General features: G+C 42.5%; 1 protein-coding gene across 2 annotated transcripts in view; it reads right to left on the bottom strand.

Moving 5' to 3' along the window:
• The window catches only part of LOC102560267 (cyclic AMP-dependent transcription factor ATF-7), an 87,318-nt gene that overhangs the window by 46,219 nt on the left and 18,896 nt on the right, over positions 1-22,203 (bottom strand). For both annotated transcript variants that reach the window (XM_014609633.3, XM_006273357.4), the window contains one exon: positions 15,513-15,581. In XM_014609633.3, coding sequence (XP_014465119.1) covers positions 15,513-15,560 — 48 coding nt within the window. In that variant the 5' untranslated portion in view covers positions 15,561-15,581. The remainder of the gene's footprint in view (positions 1-15,512; positions 15,582-22,203) is intronic.

Here is a 22,203-nt window from a genome sequence, read left to right as displayed (position 1 = left end):
CAAGTCCCTGCTGCTTGGGGTCTTTAGAGCTGGACTGAATAAAGCAACATATTTCAGGGAGTGATGCTGCTCTGGCCTCTGAAGGGACAGCTGCTAGATAACAAAGAAAGAGAGATGGAAGGAATCTGTCAAGGCTTAGTGAAAACCGATGAGGTTCTTTAATTCCCGCATCAGAGGTGAAAATAGAGATCAAAGATAAAAACAAACAAACCACACGATTAAAAATGTTTTTAAATATTAAGCCCACATTGTTACTCTGTTCATGCCGCAGGGCAATTTTTTGCCCTTGGATCTCCAACTTCCACCTGTCCCTGAGTTAGAGTACTTTTTCTGTTTGCAACAACCTCAGAGACCTCATGGGCAAAAGGTATTACTGAGACTGGATGTTCCAACCTCCCGTGTAGTAAAAGGCAACAAATTTTGCTCAGTCGTCTCTGCAGGGGGAGGAATTACTCCATGGCAAACACAAATGCTAATCAAGCACAAATCACTTCTAGGCAAGTGATCTCAGGATAGAGTCCAGATGATGGTGAATTTAGTAGGCCCCTCAGCAAGCATCTTCAGTGGTTTAGTCTCTCAATGTTAAAGGATTGCAAATAACTGCCAAGAGAAGAAAACAACATGTAACCCCCAGGATCTACACCTCCTGGGACATCAGTCAGTTGGTTATCTGCAATGATCCTCAAGTCTGTCATTGCTTTCCAGAACACACCCACCACCCCAAGCCCCCCGTTTTATCATGACAGCTGATATCCTGGTTGCACAAAGATGGCAGGTGGGAAATTACGGATCTGTCACTGCATCCATCTCCCATTAAAAGAACATTACAGTGAGGAAACAAAGGGTATCTGGAATTATCTTCTATTTAATGAATAGCAACAGTTCTCAAACCAGCAGTCTGTACCCATCAATGTGTATGGAGAACTGAATTGGTTACGTGGTGCTAGCCAATTCCCAACTTCTAAATCGCATTTAAAAAGACTAGCCACAAGATGTTAAATGATTTCCCCCAATGATCTTCGACCTATAGATCTGCTGCGTTTCCTGTGGCATTATGATTGCTCCTGGAAAAGGAGGTGGTCCTGGAAAGCATCAGTGAACATGGCATTCTCTCTCTATTAACAAGGCCCATTAAAGGGATCTCTGTATTAAACCATGAAAAGATTAAAGAATCCCCTGGTCTCAAGTATCTTAAGCTTTAGGACTTTATAGTGCAGCAGACTGATTTCACACTCTAGCCTGAGCTTCCCCCCACCCAGGTCTTCCTCTTGTAAATGGTTATAGTAAAAACACCCAAAGCATTCTAAGGTCTGAGCCAATTTTCCATCTCTTGGTCCAGCCTGGCTGCCCTTTCTATTAGTCATCTGTAATTGTTATGCAATCTAGTCTCCTTTCAAAAGCTGCCAACCTCATAACTACAAGTCAAGTCAGGTTTGCAGGTGTAAATTAGAGCTTCCTTGTTCTCATGTTTTCCTCCCCGCTCCTTAGCTCATCTTCAGGTTTCAGGAGACTGGCAAATCTTTTTGTGCAGATAGTTGAAATTAAGTGTGGAAAGTCCATTCGTGAGCTCCCATTCCTCTAGTCCTAGCTGTGTGCTTTGTTGCCTGATAAAAAGCACCAAAAAAAAAAAAAAAAAAAAAGCTTTTTTTGTGTGTGTCTGTTGCTTCAAAGTCCCCAGATGCAATTCATCTGGGGCTGGCTTCTACTAACACACAGTTCTAATTGCCTTCTTAGCTACTCCTAATGGCAAAGCCTTTTAACATTTTACTTTCCATCTGCAACCCCTTAGTAAAAATTAAGTGGATAAACTGTAAGTGCTACAGAAATTAGAATGGATAGAGCCTAACATAATGCAAGGTTATGCATAAGCTTTTCTCCATGTAGCTTTGCTGCTGCACGTTTGTTTTGATCTACAGTCCTTCTCCCCTACCACACTTCTGTTCCTAAACTTCTCTTAAGCAGAAATTACCTAGCTGCAGTGCCAAATGTGTAGCATTTCTGCAACAGAAAAATACAGCTGAAGTCACCGAAAAAAAAAGAAATCAATTTGCTTGTGTTCTCTGGGGACCTGAAACTCAGTTGTTTCTGTATCATCAGCTTCAGAATACGATTAAAAAAAAACCAACACAACTTGTAGTCAGTGAAATCATTCTGGATTTTAGGTTTGTAATAGAACATAAGAGACTTGCATTCAGATAGAGACAAGCCAACACAGCAACTGCAATTTGTTTGTAATTAATGCAAGAACATGTTCAGAAAATATGTTTCCCTCAAACACCAATTTGAAAGAATATCCCCTAATGCAAATATCTGAGTTTGCAAATTAAGGGCTAAAAGCACAGAATTAAGATGTCAAGAGATGAGACTTTGTAGTGGAGAAACTGCACCTGTATCTTCAGGCCTCAGAGTATCTGGTAACAGGGTGGATGGCCATTTAGCAGATTTCTAGGATGTTGGCAGTAGGAGGGAAGGCTTGAGAGACTTGTATGATCATTATGAATGAGTCCCATATAGACACCTCATATTATGTGCCTGCCTGAACCACGTCAGTAGAACACGATTTGACAAAGTCTTTGATAAAAGGTAAAACGTTGCTTTGAAAAGGAAGCGAGTGGGCCAGCGATTGCCACATGCAAATTAACAAAAGTGTGACAGTGAGATGAATGCACACCATGATTTCACACTGAAGTCCAGCTCACAGTGCCAAGCTAGAGTCCTTTAAGAGATTACTTTTATAAGCTATGAACATTTCAATACCTTGCAGCAGCGTTGTCCTGCTGCGCTCCCTGGGAAGCATGCTATTTGAGTCCCAACTAAACCCACTCGCTGGAAAAGCGGATAAAAGGCAACAGGTGAGGGTCTGAAGTCTAGGCAATTATACCAGTGACCATAAACACTTCACCTGTTTATTCCCCAAAATAAACCTTGCTCATCTGCCCAAGATGAGTAAGCGACATAACTACCCAAGACGCACTAACCGTTTATAAATAACCTGAAGTTCAGAAGCCAGAAAACTTAACTTTCCAAGAGAGTTTCTCCAGTTTGAAAGAGCTTATGAAGTGGTTTAATTTAGCAAGCTTTACTGCCTAGATTAATTTATAGCTTGTTTTGCGCTGCTGCACGATTCTCCCACCCCCTCTGCGCACACAATTCTTTATTGTCTCGATGTTTGCTCTCAGGGGGGATTTTAGGCCTTTAATGTTTTTATTGTTTTAATCCAGCGTATAAAAAATTATTCGAGAGAAACAGCTGGTACAAGTGCTTGCAAAGTGGTGGTGCAGTTTCTGGGCTTGCATCATTAAGCAGGTGTTAAATAAACAAGATGCCGTGTTCCTCTCGAGATTTATTGGGGGGGGGGGGGGGGGTGTGCAGGGAATCTTTTAGGAACGTGGAGGAAGGGATCAAAACCCTTCTGCATCGTCTTTTATACCTCTCAGAAAACCCTACAGCACAGGAGTGCTCATCCACCGGCCTGCGGGCCAAATCCAACTCATGGAGCCATGGCATCCGATGTGCAGAGCGCTCCACAGGTCGGGAAATTTGGCAGGGATGGAACAGTGGCAATTAATATTCCCAAACTATGTCCCCACCTCTGTGTGGCTGGGTCAGGGCTAGGCTACACCCCCACTTCCCTTTGTGAGGCCAGATTGAGGTCTGCCAGCTGGATCCGGCCAGTGGATGGACCAGGCACCAACCATCCAGCCTGCAGGGCAAAAAGATTGGGCACCACTCTTGCAGTCCTTCGCACTGCTGCCAAGACCCCCAGTACCTCCTTTATCCTGGGTTTAGGTACTTTGCCCTAAGTTCCTCCTATTAATGCTACTAGCTGTCAGGAGATACAACCCCTGTTTTTAAGGGTGGGCTGTAAAAAAAAAACAAACCCCTAAGATTGCCTGGGTGACCTTTCCTATACAATGCAAAGAAAGGGCCACAGAAGTTAAAGGCAGGAGAAAATTGCTAGAGTGTTTTCCTCCACATGCCTACACCAAGGCAACAACCCAACGAAGATGTACTCAAGTTGCAGCCATGCAGGGCCTGCCCAGAGGCTCCTAATGAGGACAAACCCCTGGAAATCTCAGGATTTGAAAGAGAAAATCCCTGGGAGGTAACTGTTTATCATAAGCTCTTGACACCTTCTTTGAAAGGATGAAGAGGGCTTTTGAACGCTCTTTATTCAAAGTGTTACTAAAGTTGGGTATGTATTTAACAGCCCTCTTCCCCCCAGTTTAAAATAGCACAACTAAAACTCCCTGCTCTGAAAAGCTTTACTTTCTCATTGATGGTGATGTGACCACAGGCTTTCACACTGGGCAGAACCTGCAACATTAAAGGCTGATCACTGCCATAACTTCAACATATCATTTGGCCAAGAAGCTAAATACAACCAGAAAGCCACATTTTCCTGTTAGTGCAAAACATGGGCAAGAATGCTGGCTTCTAACGAGTCCATTACAGTCCAGCATAGAAGATGCTGGAGAGACCAAGACTTCCACTCCTGATTAATAAAAAAAGGGGAGCCTTGTGGGCCAATAATGCTGTTATGATTATTTTTTACTAGGGGGAAAAAAAACAGTGCCAGGCGAACCTAGGTTGTGGTAAAACCACAACTTGCCTGGGATGAGACACCAGAAGCATCTAATACTGTGATTACAATGGAAGCAGGTAGTACCTCTCTCTAGAGTAACCACAGCAATTGGGTTAGAAAAGACTATGACCAAACCAAAGCTGCATCTGGGCTAGAAAGAGAGGTACCTGCTAACATGAATATCAGAAGAAATCATGCAAGTTTTGATCATAGTTTGTGATTTCACAGCAAGCCTCCTTTCTTTATCCGGCCCTCCCTTGAAATCGGTGCTATATTTTCGGATTGTGTTAGGGTAGATCAGCAGTTCCACACATCGAGGATGAAAAACAGGTTGCAGTTGGATCACATGAGGTTAACGAGCTCACGAGCAGCATTCAATACAAAAAGTATCAGCCCCAAGCAGCAAAGTAACTAGAAGCCATCAGAGGCTTGTCTGGTTTTGTTATAAACTCAAGATTCAGAGCAATCCGCTAAAGCTAATAAGAGATCCTGGCTCAAAAACCCGGCTTCACGCTGGCAGAATATGAAGAAGTCGGCAGTTATGATATGGAACTAGAGGAGAAACTCTGTCGGAGGTTCCGATTGTGTTTTGTGCTGAGATTTGGGGTTTGTTCAAAGCAAAACTCAGTGGGTGTGAAACCCACTCAAAATTAGCACTGAAGAAAACATCTCTGAGACCGCTCGGAGAGTGAAACTGCCATGTGTTTCTGCAGAGCTGATTATATTTCCAAATCAGAGAGGGGATACTCGACTGCAGGGGAAACGCTGTACAGTCTCCTGGCTACGTTGGTACCAGAACAAACAAGGATATGGCTCAGTAAGAAAAAATTAACGTGGCCAGAAACCTGGCAACACACGTGAAATTCCAAACTCGGTTCCATTAGCTCGAGCTGTGCTTGCAGCTCGACCAACTGGCACCGCAGGTGTGAAATGCGTGTAGTGGGATCGCTTGCATTCAGTCCCCTGTACAGGGGGGAAGAGGGAAGAATGTTAATACCCTCTTTAAAATATTAAGCCCCGAGTCAAGCGCATGCATTGGCTAGTGTGCCTGCTAAATCTGCAGCCCAAGGCGTCGTGGAAAGCCCAGTTTCCAAGCAGGGGACATTCTACTTGATCAGCATCCAAACTAATTACATTACTGCAGCAGATTTTCATTCCCCCCTGCCCCTCAGAGAGTGAGATATAGCACCAGAAAATTTAGAGAAAGGAGGGTTCCTAGCCAGGATTTATTTTGCGGCAGTTGACCAGATAATAACACATGCCAAAATATCCCTGCATTTAAAAGACAAGAGCTAAAAAGCAAAACCTAGCTCTTTTACAGGACTTGGAGCCGAAAAGTGGATGGCCGACCGGTATCCTTCCCCGGCAGCAGAAGTTTCACCCTCACCAACAACAGTCTCAGCATATTTCCTCTGAAAAGATGAAGGGCTAAGCTCCATTATGTTGTTCTCAGCAAAATCTCAAAACCCTCTTAAATTGCTACTGCATCCCCATGGAGCATACCAAGTATCAATTGGTTCCTTCACCCCAGAAGTAGCTGCGTTTCAGAAGGGCTATAAAAGATACTGTCTGGGAAACTTGGGGTGTCTTTTGGGACAACAAGGGCCACAGAAAGGCAATCAGAGCCATTCAGATCCTCAGTTACTCCACTGTCAAGTGTAACACATTTACCTCCTCTTTGTGACCTCCCTGTCAGTCCTGGTTGTCCACAGAAACGATCGTGTTTTAAAGATCATCTCTAGATAATCGGGTGGCTACAGCTGCAACTTGCCATTTCCAAGACTGCTGGTGGAGAAGGGAGGAGAGGAGAAGCTGTGGGGAGCCAGGATAAAAACTTCTAAATTGCAACCTTAACTTACAGCAGCAACCAAACCTGGCTGAGAAGTCCTGATAAGGGGGGGATTATGTTCAGATGAAAGCTTACTGGCACGGACAGCCATTCCGCAAATAAAAATCAGGGTTGTGATAGGATCAGGGGCCTCCTCTCTCATCTGTAGCAAGATTAGATAACCTCAACCTCCCCCTTTGCAGTTTCTATACTCTTTGAACTAACCATTAAAACAGAAAGGAACAACCCTGCTTGTTACCCAACTGCTTTTGTGAGCAGATTCCAGTACTTAGTTGTCCTGTGTGTCTCTAGAAGATAGTGACAGAGCTGACTGCTACTTCACACCGTTTCGGGGCTATTGGTTGTAGCCACATTGATCTAAGGACATAGGCAGACAAGGTTCTTTGGGTAAATCCAGTATCTTTTATTAGACCAACTCAAATAGCTGGAAAAATTCTTCTTAGCAAGCTTTCAGGCACAAACACCCTTCGTCAGACTGTTTTGAGTGTGATTTTTAATATTTTAGAATGAATGCTCTAAGACCACATCAAGCCGAACATCTGCTCCATCTCCATGAGAACCTTTGTTTTGAACAGCAGGATTGATGGTAACATATGCAGGTGAACCTACAGAAGGGACAGGCATGCAGGTGGCAATGCTGTAGCTGAGACTATAAATTGGAAATTGCATTTATGAAGCATCTTTGTGCATAGAATACACATATGATGGAGGAGTATGGTGGAATTCTCCATTAAAATGGGTGACAGCTACCAACACCTGGGTTTTATGTCCTGCCACGACTGACACACTGCAAAGACTTTCTGATAAAATCTCTTGATACTTTCTGGCTTGCAGACCAGTTTTGGGATGAGGCCTGTTACTTTCCTGCATGACCTCCATTACCGGTGCTCCAGCCTGTCCCTGTCTGTAGACAGCAGAAACCGGTTGCTTTTATGGACCTGGCCATTCATACATGGGCAGAGGTAGAGCAGTTCTTGTTCTTCGTGTTGCCACCTGGGTACAGAATCCCTTTACACTCCAGTGCAGTTGGCTCATAGGGCATGAGCTCTTTTAAAGCTGGACACACATCACCTCTTAAACCTAGGTTGAAGATCAAGCCAGGTTCTCTCTACATGCAGTGCCACCACCACCACCACCATTACCAAGACAATTCTGTCATTAGAACTGATCTGGCAAGGGTCTTCTCTCCTTGCCCCAGGCAGAAAGGAATCTGGCTTGTCGGGACTGCAGATATAATGCAGTTCCCAAGAAATCCAGGAGGCAGAATTAGGAGGTGGCACTTCGGAGAGTTCCTTTCCTGTCTAGTCTTAAAAAAAAAAAAAAAAGTTAGAGTCAACGCTATACCATATCATCAGGAAACCTCAGGGGTAGGTGCATCTACCTCAATGCAAAGAACCTTTGCAGCCTGACAACATGGAAATATCCCCTCAACGGCAATGCAATCCTATATATGCCCCATTACAATTCACAGGGCTAGGGCTAACCCTAGTTTTTGGCAACTATGAGACAGATGGCAGAAGAAAGGAGTTAATTACATGCAAACCTTTTTAGACATTTCTGCAACCCAGATCCTCACCTGGCAAAGTCTCAATGGCACTTGACTCTTATGGACTTCACCAGGAGTTTTGCAAGTGGAAAGCTTGCAGGCTCAGATCCAGGACTTTTGATAGCAATAGGCTTGCTGCTGTGAACAAGCTTTTCCAAGGGCAGCTACTGCTCAGAAGGCATATGCTGAGGAGTTGATGGCAGTCCTCATATTAAAAAGTGACATTCGTACTTAGGGATGAAACAGGGAAGAGTGGAAAGATACTCTCTCCCCAAAAGAAAACCCTATTCATATTTATTTTGTAGAGCTCTTATTAAAAGCTGACTGGGGGTGTGGAGCTGATATATATTTAAGTTTCTTCACATACCCTCACCAGCATTTGTGCAAAAGCCCAGCTCGCTGGTTGGCATCTGTGCTCTTATTTAGACAAGGGAAATTTTGGAAAGCTGGCCAGGCCCATTTCCATTTGACAGACAAGTGTCTGTGCTGCTACAGGACCACAAGCGTGCTTCAAATGTAAAGCAGAAACGGTGTTCTCCAAACTTCAATGAAGCCCAGCCATAGGGATGATTAAGTCTTCAAGTTACAGGAAATGCTGCTATTAAATAATATTTAAGTCTTTAATTATATTTTAAAACAGCCATTTTATAAAAAGAGGCTCTGTTATAGTGCTTTTGTAGTTAAAGGTCTGTCAACATTTCCATTTTAAACCTTCATTTCTAGGGGGTTTATAATTTGGTCATAAAAATTCATTCTAGGCAAGAACTTGGCATAGAGGGGCTCAGCCTAGGAGCAATTTTTTTTATTATCCAATTTTGTTTAAATTGGTTTGGCCCTTTTTAAGTTATAGGAGTGTAAAAAAACAAACATTTACGGGTTTCAGATGCCTTTTCAAGCTTATTATTCAAAATTAGCTTTCCCCTCCTCACTTCCAAAAATACCTTCAGCAAAGAGGTGGGACACGCCATTTTGCTGCAAAATGTAACTCTCGGGTTGTCAAGAAATTAATGCATTTTTAAATGCTGAAAAAGGAGCTACTATACACAACAGATACCTACTTTTCTATGGACATATATTACACATCTTCCCAAGCATTTCCATTATATAATGTCTACCATTTTGAGCTTGGTGTACAGGCACCGGAGCTATTAACAACTAAATTTGAAAAAAAAAATATTTCTGAGAGCTTGCACTCTAATATAGTAATAAGACCTTTAACCAAGATGCTTCTCTGCTTTAAGTTGTATGCAGCTGCATGGCAGCTTCAAATACAGGTGTGATGGACATTAGTTTATCCCACTAGGAATCTCTCCCTCCTCCTTCCTCCCATTGATTCCTTGGAGGATTTTGCAAACAAAAAACAAAGGAATTGCATTCAGTGCCTTGGATCTTTAAGTCACAGGTGCAGCAGGGATTCAGTACAGTTCATAACCATATGCATGCACTTGGCATCTGTCCACGCACAACAAAAGCTTGAAAGACGAGTACATTTTGCTTCTGAATCGTCTGTGTTTTGTTCTGGTTGGACTACTAGTATCCACAACTTTATTAGATATTTCTTTGACAAGGGCGTACCTGCCATGCCCAGATTCTACTGAGCATACATTATTCTAATAAAACTTGCCAGCACACTGTATCCCTTCAGTTCCTTCTCCAAGTAATCCATTCCCTTTGATCAATACCTGGCAGATTTTCAAAGCCACTTATACTCCAAACTCCCACTGCCTTCAGTTGAAATCAATGGCAGCTAGGAATTTAAATACCTTTGAAAATCTGATGCGTCTTGAAGCTCAGTTCTGTAGATTCTACCGTACGATCCCAAGAACAACTACGCAATTCAAGCTGAGTTATATATTTGGGCTGAAAATAGGCAAGATCCTGTTTGCTTTTAAAGTAAGGGACCAATCAGCATGAATGTTTCACAAAGGGCTTTTTTTTTTTAAATCCTTTGACTTTTCTATTCATTCTGTATCAACAAAGACCACTTAAAAATATAATACTGGCCAGAAATCTACACAAACTCTAGTACTTGCAGAAAACCAATCTAACGGGGAGAATTAAAAGAAGCTGGTTATATCAGCTTCTCTTTGCTACCAACATTATAATCAAACACTTACATGCTGCTGGCACAAACATGCTGGTTTAACCCCAACTAGAAGACTGATGGGTGAGGATAGGTGCCCACAAGTGTGGTTACTGAGGTCTGGCATGTGCACACACACACACCCTGACATATATCCCTCTCTTCTCCACAAAGACCTCAGCATTCCCATTAGTTTTTACGTCAGAGAAGGGCTCAGGCACAGACACAGCTGGATAAAATTATCTTTTCTTGAGCATCTACCTCCCGCCCCCATCCCCAACTAAGCATTTAGGAAAATCTTAGAAAATTAATATACTACTTCATTGTGAGGAAGTCAGTCATGGGGTGTGCAGGTGGCAAGCCTGACACCACCTTCCCAAAAGCAAGGAACTGAAACATGAACCCAGTTATGAGTCAATCCTCTTTACCCTTCATGTCAAAGCTATTGCACACAAGGTATCTACTTAGTTGCTCAGGAGGGCTTTGTGTGTGTGAATTCAGTTCAAATTATCTGAAAACTGAACTGTGCCACACAGGAGATTTTATCACACCTTTAACTCTCCTATGAAATAAGTTATATTTCTACTTGGGAGAACTTTTACAATCTTGTCTCCTATGCCTGAAGAAGGATCCTTGTGCCCGAAAGCTTGCAATTGATTGTTATTTTTTATTTTTGCAAAAATATCGAGTTGCTCTAATAAAAGATAATCACCTCTACCCACCAGTTCCGATTCCTTTTGCCTCTAGACCAATACGGCTACAACCTGGACACTTGAGTACCATAGGGATTTCCAAACACTGGTGCACCTGGGCCAATACAAGGATTGTATTTGATAGTCATGTTGGTCTGAGATAAAAAGAAATGCAAAACTTTAGAACTCTTGGTTCAGAAATAATATCTTTTATTAGACCAACTGAGAAATCACAAAAAAATAATATATTTTGCTGCAAGCTTTTGGGAGCCCACACCCATCCTCAAGCTCAGGAAAATCTAAAGATGAAAGATTTGGGTTGATACAGGCTTTCAAACCAGCAAGCCAAGCTGCTCTTTGCCCTGGCGTAGCTCTCACCTACTCAAAACCAAACAGCACCAGTATGGTGCCATTTGCTGTACCGTTTGCATTGTTAACAAGGATGGCTTCCATCACAGGCTGGCCATGACAGCTGAAATCACAGGACCAACTCCCAGAGTAGCTGAGGCTTTGGCACAAGACAAGATCCTATTGAGGACAGCCTGCCACAGGGAGGACTCTTGGAGAGAGGAGAGAGCCATTTTTTCTCTTTAATATCCGGGCTTGTATAACAGGAATAATCTATATTCGTTTGTATTATACAGGCTATAAAACACACCTTAGCTTCGGTTCCACATTTAACCAATCACAGGAGCCATTTGTTGCCTCGTATATTATGAAGCAATAGAGATTTAAGAGATAATGGTCATGGCGGAAGAGTATACAAAGCAATAAACTGCTTTTGAGGTTGGTTAAATGCCAAGTGATGCTGAGGCTTCAATGCCATAAACATTATTTCTATTATATGACAAGATAAGAGGACACAATAAACCACAAAGAAGAAAAATCATTTTCTGGCCTCGTGAAACTTCTGGGCTTCTAGTTTCTTGGACATTCCACGTGCCTCACCACAATGGCATCAGCTTAAAGGGAGTAAACTGTTAAATTAAAGGTGGATTTAAAAAGCAAACAACTGTGTGAGGCAATGGCATATCTCAAAATAGTGATGGAAGAGCCTCCAAATGACGGTTTGTGTCATATATATCTAAAAAATCGGGTAATGTTCAGTTTTTGGGAGGTGCGACTGGCTGAAATGATCCAGGAGGATCAACAGTTGCCACCCTCTATATTATTTCATGCTACAGCCTACACCCCTGAATGCTTTCGTTATAACACTTGATAAAATTCCAGATGTCCACTTCTCACAGTGAGTATTGGAGGTGCCACACTGTATTATCGAAGAACAATGCTTTGCAGAATCAATCAATGCTTTGATTCCATTTTTCTCTCAGGAATCTTGGAACACTTCAGAAAGGTGGCTGAGCTTCCCCCCCTCTCAACCCTTGCACATTTTTATAGGAGAGAAAAACAGGCAGCAATATCAAATTACTGTGATGCTGGGCAAGTCACTTAAGTGACAGCACTGTGAATAGAACAGGCTGACTCCCAGAACTTTGCCCTGAATGTCTCAACCGAGATGTCAGCACTTTTAATTATTCCGCATTAATGAGTCAGTGCTGTGTCATTACACCTTTTTTCGTCATTACTTTTCAACTCTAACGACAATGCTCAAGTTGAGCGACAGCATTCAGTTCCGCTCTGGGTGTATTTCATCAGCAAGTGTGTGTTTTGAAACAGGATTATTATATTTTAATAATGATTAGCTTGTCACCTTCAGCAACAAGATCTTGTGGGGCAGTTTCACCTGGCATGCCCAACAAAAGCCTTGAGACATGGCTGTCCATCTGTTCCTTTCAGTACAGCAGCATGCCTCCGTATCCCTCGTTCCCTTTAAACAGAGTGGTGGGGCCAAGACATGCATTCTTGCTTGCAGAATAGTTCTTTCCTTCCACAGCAACAGAGGGTTGGGGGGCAGGGGGTGGGGTGGAAAATGAAAAAGCACGTCATCTGTCCTCTTCGAAAAGAAGCCACTGAAACGACCTTCAGAAGAATCTTTTAAAAAAGTATATGCAGTACATTTAGAACTCAGCTGTGTCGCATCAGACTCACTGTTGGGAAGTGATCGTGTACAGAATCCAAAAATAACAGCCATTAAAGACCTAGCAACCAAAACATGTTTACATACCCACCGAAAGCCCACTAGCTTCAATTATATAGTGGGTATAGCAAGAGCTTCTCATCTAGTTTAGGTGCCCGGCCCCCCTACCGTGTCATAACAGAGCATTTTTCTATGTTTTTTAAAAATTATTTTTACAGAAATTAAACCACCACCACCTACAGGTATGGGAGTGCGTGTCAAAGCATTAATATAAGGGAAACCAATAGGGACACCGAGTAGACACCCAGGGACGGTGCCCTCTCTTCCATGACAAGGTCAGTTAAGTCAGTAGATACCACTTAGTGGAAGTTTATTCAGAAACAGGAGATAAAAGTAGGCCCCACAGCCTCCCCAGTGAACTTCCTTCTCCCAAACCGATAGCTGTTTTGGTCAGGCTCTGAACAGGGGTGACCATACAGGGAAATATGTAGAAAGAAGGGCAACTAGAAACTCAGTGAGGGGTTCTGGAGAAGCCTAGAAAGGGGCTGCAGCCTGACACGTCACAGGTAAGCATGTAGTGGGGTCTCCAAGAAGGGTGAGATTGATAGATATGGAGGAAAAGTTGCAGCAAGGAAGTCTTCCTTCCTGTAGCCCTTTACCAGTGCACCTAGCTACCAGGCCCAAAGAGAACCCATCTCTCTCCCCATCTAACCTTGGCCTTAGGTGAAAATGAGCAATAAGGGGCCTACTACCATCCAGCTGGGGTGGTGATCTGTGATTCTTCTACTGGGAACTAGACAAAAAGTAAGCCATCGGAACTATCTACCCAGACTTGTAATAGGTTCTCCATGAAAGCGAGCCTACATTTTTTTCTAAAAATGTATGTCGCTGATTCAAACAAGAATTCATTCCAGGAAATCTTATGGCCTGTGTGTTATACAGGAGACCAGACTAGATCACAAATGGTCCCTTCTATGAATGAAGCTGGTGGGAACAACCTGGAGTCTAACACTGGAATATTAAAATCAACATTTTTTCAGAATTGTGCCTACAGAGTCTGAAATAGCAAAAAGGAGAAGCAGATGCTTGCATCTCTCACAGGTGAAGGTTGTTTAAAGTTGCATTTAAATAAATTTCTGGTTTGCTTTAATTACTTATAAGTCCGATTTAGAGCTATAGGATTGAAGTTCTCATATCGTTAGGTTCTCAGACACGTGCCATTTTTAACGACTTGAACAATTTCAGGAGCAAAGGAGTTTGAGATGAAACAGGCTATACAAACAAGTCCGCACATCTACCAAGGTAGGGCAGAAAATGCTGCAGATTATAATCTGAAGCAACCAAACATCTGTGTCTTTTTTAAATAGTTAGAATGATTGGTTAATAAGACAACATTTTTATCAGTTCTTCCACTCTACAAATAATGAATCTCAAAAAAAAAAACCCAACAAAAAATCAAAACAAAAAACAAACCCAACCAACCAACCAAAAAAGACCCCTGTGCCGTCTTAAAGCATGCATCACAAGGGTACAGAATTATCCTTTTTTAATTTTAATTGAGATACCCACAAGAGGCATTAAAACACTAAGATTGTTTTGGGTGAGCATTCTGGGAATCAGTTATGGTTCCCAGGTTCACCATAGCCATAACAGTTTGGCAACCCATTATCCAATAGCCACAGCCAGAAAAGTGAAGCATGTAGGGATCATTAAAGATCTAAAAAAAAGCACACCACAAAACCTTTAGCAAGAGGCCTGTTCAACTGTTCTGGTACTAAAATTTCAGGACACATGGGCTTTTAGTTCATTAGCTTTCAGTCACCAGGGTATGAAATGTCTGTAGGATTTTACCAACTCTGCCCAATAGAACAGCTTGATCATTCAAATACATGTGTGCATCTCTCCCCTTTTTTTTTTTTTTTCCTTAAAAAAAAAAAAGGAGAGAGCATGTGAGCTGCCTAAAAGGTGGGATTGTAAGAAGAGGCATCGGTTTAATGCAGGGGAAGCTCTGTTGTCTGTTCAGAGATTATGCTTCTCAGTAAGTCAGATTTTTGCTGGAGCACTAACTCAACTGCAAAAATACCCGTGATGGAAGTTTACCAGCCCACACATATGGGTCTACTCACCTGCCCTTTATCATGAAGAAAGAGGCTGTTACTCACTTAAAGTAGCATTTGCCTTGGGCAAGCAAGCACAACAGAATTTCACAACTACCCCTAGCAGGTAGCCTCTGGAGGAAGACATTCTCTATAGGGGTTGGCTTTTTTTTTTTGGTAAGCTTAAAATAGACCCCAGCAGTTTGGGGTTCACATAGCACAAACCATCAACTGTCACATTCTCAGCTGCCTTGCCAAATATGTTATAGCAGCTAACTCATCCTGACAGAGAATGAATATCTGTCCTTTGGTTAAACAGCCTTGAAAGAAGATGAGCAATGCTATCAGAAAACATTAACTGGAGATCAGCATGTTTTCTCCGGGTTGTGCGGATCTTGTGAAAAACACCAGCAGAATAACAATCCAGCACAAAGGCAGGCAGATTTCATTACTTTGGAGTGCTTGTACTTGCTCATAACTTGGATTTACACACTGCAAATCCTCCGATCTGATTACCTCCAGTGATCACGTAAAACACCAGCTTTAAACTCTTTGCCTCAGTGATAAAACAGCCACTTTGATTCACAACGACACATTCACAATAAAGTATACTGTAAACGTACCTGTCCACAGCCTGGGGCATTGCACACAAACGGCCTGTCGTCTCCCATATTTCATGCAGCTCCGCTAAGCTGAGGAGAAAGAAAAGAGGGGGAAAAATTGTTAAATAAGCTGAAAAAAAAAATCAAAATATCAGGAGCAGAAGCAGCTCTTTATAGGAACGTAATTAATCAGTGCTGGATGATATGGGGAAGGAAGGTTCTTCTATGCCCCTAGGTCACAAGTAGGGAAGAGGAATTCCAGTCAGTTTAAATTAGATTTCAAATGACCCAGTAATTTTTGCATTTTGCAAAGACAAAGTTTCGGCCAGTTGTTAAAACAGCTCATTAGGCACTGTGACAGCTCCAGGCAGTATGGGCTAACAGGGCAAAGGCTATGCAGTCAGCACTCCTGGGTTCAATCACGACTCGCTGCCTGGCTTTGGCAAGTGACTTTCCACTCTCTGCTTCTCAGTTCCACCATCTGCAAAATGGAGACAATTCTGTCGTATTTCACAGGCTTAATAAATCTCTCCAATAGAAGGTGCTGGAGAAGGACAGGGTATTAATTCAAGGGTTTGTTTTTCTTTTACTATTTAATATAGTAAAAAAAGCACGCGCGCACATACACAAGACAGTGACACGCGACAGAAAAAATGGGCAACCAAGAAGCGCTGAGATAAATCCAAGTCTGCTCTCTGCACAAGTTATATTTTCAATGGGAGAGAACTAAAATTTGTCATTTAATTAATTAAGGGATTATAGGAGTGGTGCTCCGTTTTACAAGGCAATAATCCGGCTCCCTAGTGGGTAAACTGCAAAGCTGATGGCAGGGATAGTTTATCACAGATTATAGCCAAGGATAACAAAGCACTCAGTCCTATTATACTACAAGTGAAGCTATTCTTATTAATAAAAAATAAGAGTAAATAAAGTAACCCCCACCACCTGAAATTCTAGGAATAATGGTTCCATCCACCCACTGATATTTTTATGGCTGGATTTTAAAAAGCTATAATAAAGCAAATGTTATCTCTTCAGGAGGTTTACTGAGCGAGCATGTTCTGGCTGCTCGTGTTGCCTCCAGTCTCACTTACTCCAAGTTCGGCATTTGGCCATGGTGAGCCAGCCTGCATCGCTCAAGCCAAGAGCAGAAATGGAACCAGAATGCAGCCAAAACGGGTTCACAAAGACACAGGCTCTTTTAGATCAGCTTTTCCACATTTCTAGCCATTAAAAAAAAAAAAGCCACATGGTAGGACTGAGAGGGCAGAGAAACCTGGTATTTTTAGGAGCTAATCTGGGAATGTGCTCTAAGGCATGCAGCAAACAGCAAAAGTATGCACGCACACATCCCGTGTGCATACACGTTCACATGTGTTGTGGACAGACAGACATGTTTAGCTCATTAAAATGCACAAAGCATCGATTCTTCTAAGGTTATTTTTAAGTGACTTCATTTTTTCTACTGCAGCACAGAAGGGCAATTGCAAAGCTGAAAGAGCTGATGAGATGTGGACATTTTCCCCCGCTAAAGTGCCAATTCAATGCTGGCAGGGTGCCATCTCATAGCCCGTTAGTTGTGTGTTATGGGTAGATTGCAACGCAGCTCTTGAAGAACTCGTACCACAATACTGAACTATGTTTAGATTTGCATACGAGTTCAAGGGCCTATGGAGACATGAAACCACAGCCAACAAATAGCCTTCATATAAAAATAAAGAATAGTAACCAGGATGCTTTGTTAACACAATCAAGCATAAACTTAAAGCTTGAATAGCAAATAAGGCAATTCACAGCCCTGGCCTCCAATCCTTCCAGAAAACCTAGAGGTAATTTAGCTGGGCCTTACTGAGAGCACTGAAAGCCCAGGGTTTCAAGAAACGTCTCGATGCCATTGGCACCTTATGGAAAGGGTCCACCTTGCACGCAGTTTCCGAAGCCACAAGACTCTTAGCTGAAGGGTCTCTGATAACAACCCCCACAAAGACAGGTCCTTGGGAAGTGAAGTACTCAGGACCCAACCAAGTTAACAGCAGAGCCTCAAATTCTGCCTGTAAGTTTACTATAAAACTAGTGCAGGTCCCAGAACACACATGTAGCTGCTTTCGGCTTGAGGCACCTGTTTCCTGAAGGCTCTTAAGATTAGCCCTAGAGAGCTCATTACAGGGTTTAGTCTGAGATGGCAAAGCCTGGTTGACAACAACAAGATGAGTGTCTTATAGAGGTTAAAGCCCTGACAAGCACGGACAGACAGAAGCTTAAATGTGGCTTTTTCAATCTGAGATCCCAAATTGTGAACAAAGTAAATGCTCTCTCTACATCAAGAGGGAGGAGTTTCACACCACTCTTTCCAAATGTCTAACCAGAGTCTACAGTATCACCTGGGCTCCTCCAGAGTGAGTCTCAACTGTGCAGTCCTCAGCCGAGATCCAACCTCATTCAGAAATGGGGGGTAATCAATTTACATAAATCAAAGAGTCCAGCAAAATGGAGATCCCAGGGGGGTGGGGTGGAGTTATCACCAAAGATCCGGGTTTTCTCGGATTTAAAAAAAAAATCCCCAATTTTTGGGTTAAAAAAGTAACCCCAAATCCACATTTTTCCATGATTAAAATGAAACATCATTAATACATATATATCTATATCTACACATATCTATTGCTAGATCAATCAATCTATCTAGATATATATAGATATATCTATCTACAGAGAAAGAGAGAGAGAGAGAGAGAGAGAGAGAGAGAGAGAAATCTTTTGATCACAGGAAAAATGTGGATTTGGGGTTACTTTTTTTAACCGAAAAATGGGGGGGGGGGGGGGGGGTCATCTTTCTTTTTTTAATCAGAGAAAACCAGAATCCCTGGTTATTACCAGCACACTGAGGGTGCATCCAGACAAGCATGGACATTTGTTTCCTCAGGGACAAATAGCAGTGGCACACCTTGTGCCATTGCTACCTGTCCCCGGGGAACACCTGTGCCATGTGTGCGCTAGCATGCGGCAAGTTACCTTGGCTGTGGTAGGGGAGACTGGGGCTGGCAACTGTGCTGGTGCCAGTAGCCTTGGCTGGTATCTGGGAGGTCCAGGATCCGGGGCTGCAGCTGTGGCAGGAAGTGCGCATTGCCAGTCAGGCTGTGGCCATGTGCACTACTCCACTTCTTTTTAGTGTGGGTTTTTTTTGGATCTCCCAGGGTCAAAAAAACCCCCAAAAAACAAATCAAACCCCACACTGTAAGGTCACAGCATGGAGAACACCTGCAAGTGCAATGTGTGGCACTGCAGACGGGTCTGCGGTGCCACTTACCGCATGTCCGTGCTCATCTGGACACAGCCTGAAAGGGAGAATGCATAAGCTTACTGTGCCACTCAATGAAAACAAAGGGTGAAAAGAACAAACGCTCCTGAAAATAACTGTAATTTCCGAGAGAGCGGAGCAAGGCATTCTAAATAGATCTACCAACTGCAGCTAAAGATCAAAACCATCTACCCAAACCCTTGCAGTCAGATGCATCAAAGGAAACCAAGAAATCTGAAAGAGCATTCAGTTTCTTTTCTTTCTGCCCAATGCTGTCCCCGCACCAAACCAGGAGAGTTGCTTGACGAGCTGACTCAAACAGTGCGAGAGTTGTTTTGTCACCCGTTTTCTCCAAGTCTCTGGTGGGACGCGATGCCAACAGAAGATACACTGAGTAGAGACCGAATACAACTGCCTACTTAAAAAGCCCTTGGAAGTCTGAACCTACAACAGTCCTACTTTTCAATGTTGCTTTTAATGGCAAGGGAAGACTTTGGACTAACGGGCACACCAAAGCTCCCTTAGCACTTCCACAACCTAGGTGAGCAATTACAGAATCACAGAAAAATCCGACTGGAAGGGGTAGAGGTCATCTAGTCCATTCTCCCAGCTGAAGCAACAGTGGGAGAGGGAAAAATCAGTGTTGGTTTCTGCTGTTCCAGATTTCTAACCCATTTAGCCCATGACTTGTGTGGTCTTGGACAAGTTGTTTCCTCTCTTCATGCACCAGTTTCTCTCGCTATAAAACAAGGACAACATGTCTGTGCAGATTAATGTCTGAACAGCACTTTGAGGATGAAACTGCTGTGAGTGCCAAGTCTTACAGCTGGCAACCTCAGCACCAAGGATTGTATGGGTCACAGAGTCCGAATTCCCTTTCAGACAGCACTGGGCGTTCGATACACTGCAAGCCACAAGGAAGGAAAGGTGGTGTTACTGCTCAGGCAGTAGGCCTCTTCTTGAGGCAGCCACAGCGACCAAAGTCCCATCAGTCCTATGGCAAAATCTCCCCTACTCCAAACAGAAGGTCTTAGGAGCCACTTACGTGATTAAGAATTATGTCACTGTGATAATGTGAAAAGTGGCAGATTAACTGGAAGAAAATTGGCATTAAAGTTATCCTTTGACTTCACAGGGCTGGGGAAAAGGAGTAAGAGTATTAGGAAGTTTAGAAATCTAATAATGTGGGGTTTCAAACTGTGTGGGGTACTTAGCTAGCAAACTGTTTTCTACTGATAAGCTATTATTAAACATGCAGGATAAATGTTCATAAAAGGGAATGCGTTATTTTATTTTTTTATAGAGCAGCAATCTTTATTTTCATTTAATAAACAAAAGCAGAAGAGAACTGTCCTTAAATATTACCATTTAAGCAGTTTGTTGCCCCCACCAATGTTTAAGATTGTGGGGCTTCCCTCGTTTGGCATTTATGCCTCCAATTCATATTAAAACAGTCTACAAAATTTACCAAAAAAGGTAATTTGTTACTTCTGTGGCTTTGATCATGTTAATTTAAAGGGGAGAGGGTGCATTTCAGACTGCCTACCCAGCCATGTCTGAAGGCATAACAGGCATCTGTTAAAAAATGTGGGGCTTGCACACTGAAAACTGCAGTCTAACAGCTCTTGTAAGGTGTCAAGAGGATTCAGTCTTTAGAGAGACCCATTTAACTGCTCATTCACTATAGAACATGACTTGTGGTACATATATGTGCACAGATTTATACCACATTTAGCCAGGATAAACTGCTTCAATAAATTCTATTCTTAAGAACAGGCAGAATAAGCAGATGATTGGATACTGGAAGAACTACACTTCTCCCCCACCCCAGCTGCAAGACAATATTTTATGGTTTTGATGATTTTTAGCATGCTGCAAACTGCAAGGGGATGCAAAGAAATATAGACAGATTATTGAATCATGAAAAGTTCTGCCAGTGCAGATTTGAAGAGCAGCTGCCATCACATAGGAGGAAAAAAAAATGTCACCGGGAAAGAGATTCTGCTTTCAGATGGTGTATATTCTTATTCCCGTCTTCCACCTCCCTTATGAAGCACACAAAAAAAGGAGCTTTGTTTGTGGAGAGTTCATGTGCTCCTTAAAGATGCTTATTCTCCCACTTAAAGTCAGCAACTTAAGCAGCAACAGCATTTCTGCACCCAGACCATTCAAACGGAGGTTTGTGAGGCTGGACAATGGTCGTACTTCACCTTTCTGCGACACTGTTCGTCCAAGGATTTCAGTGCTGGCAAAAAACAATGGTGGACATTTTTTTCTGTAGTAAATCTGATTTTCTGTTCTTAGGGGCTCTCGCCTCCTGCTATCTTTGACACGGATATGAATAAGATTGAGATAAAATGGTTTGTGCACATGCCAGAAGGCTAGATGGGCCACTAGACAACAGGCTGATCCAGAAAATTTGTGCGTGGACAGCCTCCAACTGAACCAGAAACAACCCTCAGTGCAAAACGAGCTCATAATTGAGCCCTATTCTCAGCTCTGCCACTGGCTTCAGGACATCAGGCAAATCACTTCCACTATGCGTCTTATTTTTTCTAGCTAACAGGGATGATGTTTGCCTAGGAGTTGGTCTCTAGGGTGCTACCTTGCCCTGCTTTCTGTCTGCCTTTACATATTATTAGCAGTATTACTACATTAGCAATTCTTATAGCATAGCAACAAAATTCTAAGCCTTGTCTCCGTAACAAAAACCTTCACCAATTCAACAACTCCTAATCAGGAGATCTGTTGCATATTAAGCACATTTTAAAGCTAAGATGATAAATAAAGTCAAGGCTACTGCATTTTAAAATGTACTTTGCTCGAGTAGTCCGACACATACCGTCCAAAGAAGCCTCCTGAATACACCAGTTAACATATTAAGGAAGGCTTAATAGAAGAGACAGCCCTCTTGAAAAACACTGCTATTAGATTTGAACGAAACAGCCATTATATTTTTTGTAATGCTGGAGTGATGCGAGAAGCAAGGATTCTTGTGGGCGATATCTTTTATTGGACCAGCTGCACAGCTGGGATAGTTGGGCAAGGCATTCTTTATTGCATTTTTGGTATCCATTATTTTTGGTGGAAGTTAATAGCTTGTAGATTAGCAGAATGAGAATAACTAAAGGATCTGCTACAGCTAGGTTTCAGGAAGACTCAGAGAAAAGAGAAAAAAAAAAAAAGAGAGTCTGAATGTGGTAGCAGTGGTTGCATCCATTTTGGTCGTCTAAACTGTATCAAGCCCACTGCGGCTTGCTTAAAGAATTCAGTCACCAAACCCAACAGAAATGTAGGCAAGGTGAGTTCTGCCAGCAAAGTTAAAGAAGTTTTCAAACAAATCGACATATCAGATTAGTATCGGTGAATGTCAACCGTGCAGATGTTCTGCACCCAACAAACTTACTTTGGAACCAG

The sequence above is a fragment of the Alligator mississippiensis genome, chromosome 15, assembly GCF_030867095.1.
Source record: "Alligator mississippiensis isolate rAllMis1 chromosome 15, rAllMis1, whole genome shotgun sequence".
NCBI lineage: Eukaryota > Metazoa > Chordata > Crocodylia > Alligatoridae > Alligator > Alligator mississippiensis.
This window is presented reverse-complemented; position numbering and strand designations above follow the sequence as displayed.